Raw genomic sequence first — 4,782 nt, forward strand, 5'->3', positions numbered from 1 at the left:
TAAATAAAAAATTTGCTGAAAATTTTATAAAAATTGTTACATTTATAATTACTTGGCAACTATATTCTTTATAAATGCATGCTCACGTCTTGGGCCACAGTATTTATATTCACAATATTCATCACCAAACTACAAATATTAAATAAATCATGAATAAAAAATATCTGTTTCAAAGAAAACGTAAGTACTCTAATTTGGTTCCAGAAATGTAATAGAGGATATATTTGGTGCCAATAGCTGACAAATCATCGTGGGAACACCCACTTTCTCCTTTTGAAGGTGGGGGGATCGTAGGGGGTGTCTGGGCTAGAGCCTGTTCGCAAATTTAACCCAGAGACGCAGTTGCTGCTGTCACAGTTGCTCTTGGATTCTACATTGTGCGGATCTCTTCTTTACACTGCAAACATGGATGTGAAAGTGATCGTAATATTCGCTTTGATGGCGGTCGTCATTCATGCACCGGTTTCAAATGGTAAGTTATTGTACTTATTATACTTTGCAAATGTTTACATTATTTTTGCATTGTGCATATAGCTTACATGCATGTTTTGGCACGCAATTTGTCGACAGTGCATTCCGTTCATCCCATAAACAGTCTATGCAACTATTGCAAGTAATATTTAAGGTTTTTATGGTTTATATCGTGCACCTGTGTAAGAAACAACGCATATTTCAGTGCTTTTACGCATTTGCATTTATAGTGTTAATTAAACGTAAAACGTAGCAATTTCATGTATTGTGCTTTTTTTTTTTACTATTATTATTTAAACAGGTAGAGTTATTTACATCCGTTTTAACTTCATAAACGCACGTGATTTTTCCAAATGTTAACAGACTGACGCGCATGCGGTCGGGAGAGCAGAAAAATGCACTGGCACAGCGTTGATTAATGTGTGTATTTGTCGCCCTCTTTGTTTTCTCTTAATTACCCACAAATTAGAGGATAAAACAGAATCGCAGAGATAGCGCCAGTCTTTACTTCAATCGAGCCAGAGCGCGCGGCTCTAACTATGGCTCGCGCGTTTACATAACAATAAAAATAGATTACTAGAGATGTCATTAGCATTTTACAAGTGGACTAACGTGGATAGAGCTCTGTTAAGTCGCAGGTAATTCACACCTCTGCACTCTTGTGAGTGGGCAATGTCCGTTAAAGTATTTGCGTACGTGCGTCGTGCCGTCTTCACTTACAATGTAAAGCTGCTCGAGCTGTTAAGTCTCTGCTTCCTTGAACGTGTAAAACTGAACCAAATGGAACAATAATCCCAGCGCTGCCATACAATTCACTCGCTTTAATGTGCAAGAACTTGAAGACCGTTAAAATAGTCCAAGTATTTGCGTGCACGCGCGCTCCAATTCATAAAACCTAGCAATGCCTACTTTAATACTTTATTTTTAAAGAATGAGTGCACTAAACATTTCTCATCAAATATATTCACTTGAACTGCTTTATATATGCACTTAAAAATGGTAGTTACCTCAGTATATACCCTATAATATTATACACTGAATTTCGAGAGCATATTCATTCATAAGAATTTAAAGTGTGCATAACTAGCCCTATTATATAATATAAATATACATTGCTAAAGAATATAAAATTAATCTCTTGTTTATAACTTTCACTTTTCATAGAAAAGCCAATAGAGGAACATGCACCCTCAGTGTGTTAAAAAAAATGTGCTGGTTATAATTAGAGAGTGTTGCAATAGTGAGTTTGGAGGCTAGAGCATGATTATAAAATGGGTTTTGTAAATAAACCAAATCTTTTAAGTTTCATTTTTAGTCAAGGATGCCGTTTTCTTTTACAAAGCACATCTGTTGTGTGAACTCAGTATTAACATGAAGGGCAGAAAGTGAAGGTCTACTTTCTCAACAAACATCATTCACCATGATTTCGTCTAACACTCACATGCACCGAATTACAAGAATCACAGCAACAGCTGAATTGAGTTTCTCTTCTCTTTTTCTCTTAATTCTTCTCCAGCCAAGCCCATCAGCCTGGTAGAGAGATGCTGGTGTCGTTCCACAGTCAACACTGTCCCACAGAGAAGCATTCGCGAGCTCAAGTTCCTCCACACACCCAACTGCCCCTTCCAAGTCATGTGAGTATCTACTCTAAACTCTCTCTTTCCTACACGCTCAGCAGCTCTGCCTCTGATGAGGTGTCTGCCTGACCCAGAAACACATCACTTCACCCCATCAATCTCTAAATACTGAAGGGACACTGAATGGGGCAGGAATTGGCCTCCCCTGTCTGGCATTATACTGTTGGACAGGCTCTCACAGTTGCACACATCCAGGGGGAAATGCTATAAGAGGGGGTAGGACCTTTAAGCATGGATGCATTTGTATTTTGTACAGGAAAACAGCATCATAGGGGTCCGTAAGAGTTCCTCTTCAAGCTCTTTCTCACACATGTAAAGGGCTTGAATGATGTGCTTAGTCACACACCATAGCCTTGCATGCTGATGAGAACTCTCCTCCCTGTATGTTTTCACCTCTGTTGAGTGAAATGTTCAAAACAGCTGCTTTTTTTGGATTTTTAACAAAGATTAATGGCAGTGGCGTGTCAAACTCCATTACGAATGTCACTAATTTTCCATACCATAAATGCTCACCAAGGCGTAAACAAAGACTGTGTCAAAGGGTCAGGGAGATAAAAACAGCTGGCTAGACTCAAAAATCACAAGCCAACTAACGATTGCCACAAAAGCCATAGGCAAAGCCCTGGAGAGCAGATCAGAACCTGAATCCCAAAGCTCAAGAGCCCTTGATACTTCAGATCTGCATTGATGAGTGATGCTGGTAACACTATCTACCAGTGTTTGCTGTTGGCCTTGGCTTGCTGTGAAGTAATTACTACCTGCTGTTCGCAGTCCAGACCCGCTCCAGCTCCTGCTGACTAGAACGAGATAGACCAACAAATGCCAGGCACTGATAAACCGCTGCTACTTCAAAAGAGTGAGCTAACCAAATTAGAGGGGATCTGTGAATTGAAGATAAGAACTGATTACTTTAATGATACAGATATGATGATAGTGGACACATACTTTAAAGCTAATCTTGTCTCAGAAGAATGTTCTCATCCTCACAATCTTTTCAAAGATTTATAATATGTAGTAAGAAGAGTAATGTCCACACACTGAGTTTACAGCTGCAAAAACATCTATTAATAAAAAGCACAATGTTTCATAAGGTGCATGATTAAGACCTGATGGTCGAAACATTGCGCTTTTTATTAATAAATGTTTTTGGAGCTATAAGCTTGGTGTGCAAATATTAATCTTCTTATTTTTATGATTGTCATCTTTTGGGATATGCACACCTTTTTTTGTACTTTATATTATGTAGTACCATTCATTGTGGCCTTTTTAGGAATGCGTTACTCACAGGATTATGAGAAGGACAATTCAAAGCTGCTAAGTTCAGCAGACCGTTTGTGTGTGTCACATCCAAATCATCACATGAACTATAATGTATGCCAGAAATCCTGGGTTTAAGGAATTTTTCATAGTAAGCATTTATAGCATCAATACACTCACCCAAAGCAGACAAAAATGTATAGGAAAAAAATAAAATGTAAACATTTGAATTAAAACAAGATGCAAATAATAATAATAATTATTACTACTACTACTATTATAATTATTACATTCATCCAAATCAATGTTCTAAAAAAGTTTCAATTATTTATTTAATAAATCAATTTCAATTATTAAATACAAATACATTATACTGTTAAAATATTTAGTTAGTTTTTTCAAAAGGGTTAGTTCACCCAAAAATGAAAATTCAGTCATTTATTACTCACACTCATGTCGTTCTACATCCGTAAGGCCTTCATTCATCTTTGGAACACAAATTAAGATATTTTTAAATATTAAATATTAAATCCGATGGCTCAGTGAGGCCTGCATTCAAAGCAATGACATTTCCTCTCTCAAGATCCATAAAGGTACTCCGAAGCAGTGTTTTGAAATCGGCCCATCACTATATTGTTGAAAAGTTATTTTGTTTTTTTTGGCGCACAAAAATATTCTTTTCGCTTTATAATATTAAGATAGAACTACTGAACTCGCATGAACTGATTTAAATATGTTTTTAGTACCTTTATGGATCCTGAGAGAGGAAATGTCATTGCTGTGAATGCAGGCCTCACTGATTTTATCAAAAATATCTTAATTTGTGTTCCAAAGATGAATGAAGGCCTTACGGGTGTAGAACGACATGAGGGTGACTAATGAATTTTCATTTTTGGGTTAAATAACCCTTTAACTTGATTAAGTTTTACTTTACATAGGAATGATTTTAATGATTTGTTTGTGTCAGTTGTAGACAATTGAAAACAAATGGTTCACCTGTGCTGACAAGACATATAATGTAATCTTTTTGCTGAGAGCTACAAGGAACAGTGTGATAACAATCTGACAATCTGTTAAGACCTGTAGGGAAAGTAGGAACGCAGATGCAGGAAAAGAATACTTAGAGTGATGAGAGAGTGCAGTGTATAACTTACTAAAAAGAGGAGTGACTGAGAACCAACTGCTTGGCTGAGCTTGAATGCACAACTGTTCTGCTATTGTATGGCTGATGCTGACTATGGGGTTTCTATTGTATGGCATTCAAAATCTACTCACAATGGGCTCTTGCAGTTTTATACTTAGTAATGATTGCTTGCTTATACTGCAATTTGAATGTCTAAAAATGTCAAATTTCAGCACCATGTTATCGTATTTACATATTCAAATGAGATATAATGAAAACTTACACTTTTCACCT

At 36.7% G+C, this 4,782-nt stretch overlaps 1 protein-coding gene across 1 annotated transcript in view; it reads left to right on the forward strand.

Moving 5' to 3' along the window:
- Nucleotides 1-312: 312 nt before the first annotated feature.
- cxcl12a (chemokine (C-X-C motif) ligand 12a (stromal cell-derived factor 1)) overlaps nucleotides 313-4,782 on the forward strand; it is a 7,228-nt gene continuing 2,758 nt past the window's right edge. Inside the window, exons 1-2 of the mRNA XM_067386461.1 lie at nucleotides 313-472; nucleotides 1,988-2,105. Of these exons, the coding sequence (XP_067242562.1) occupies nucleotides 406-472; nucleotides 1,988-2,105 (185 nt within the window). The 5' untranslated portion in view covers nucleotides 313-405. The remainder of the gene's footprint in view (nucleotides 473-1,987; nucleotides 2,106-4,782) is intronic.

This window comes from Chanodichthys erythropterus, chromosome 5, assembly GCF_024489055.1.
Source record: "Chanodichthys erythropterus isolate Z2021 chromosome 5, ASM2448905v1, whole genome shotgun sequence".
Taxonomy (NCBI): Eukaryota; Metazoa; Chordata; class Actinopteri; order Cypriniformes; family Xenocyprididae; genus Chanodichthys; species Chanodichthys erythropterus.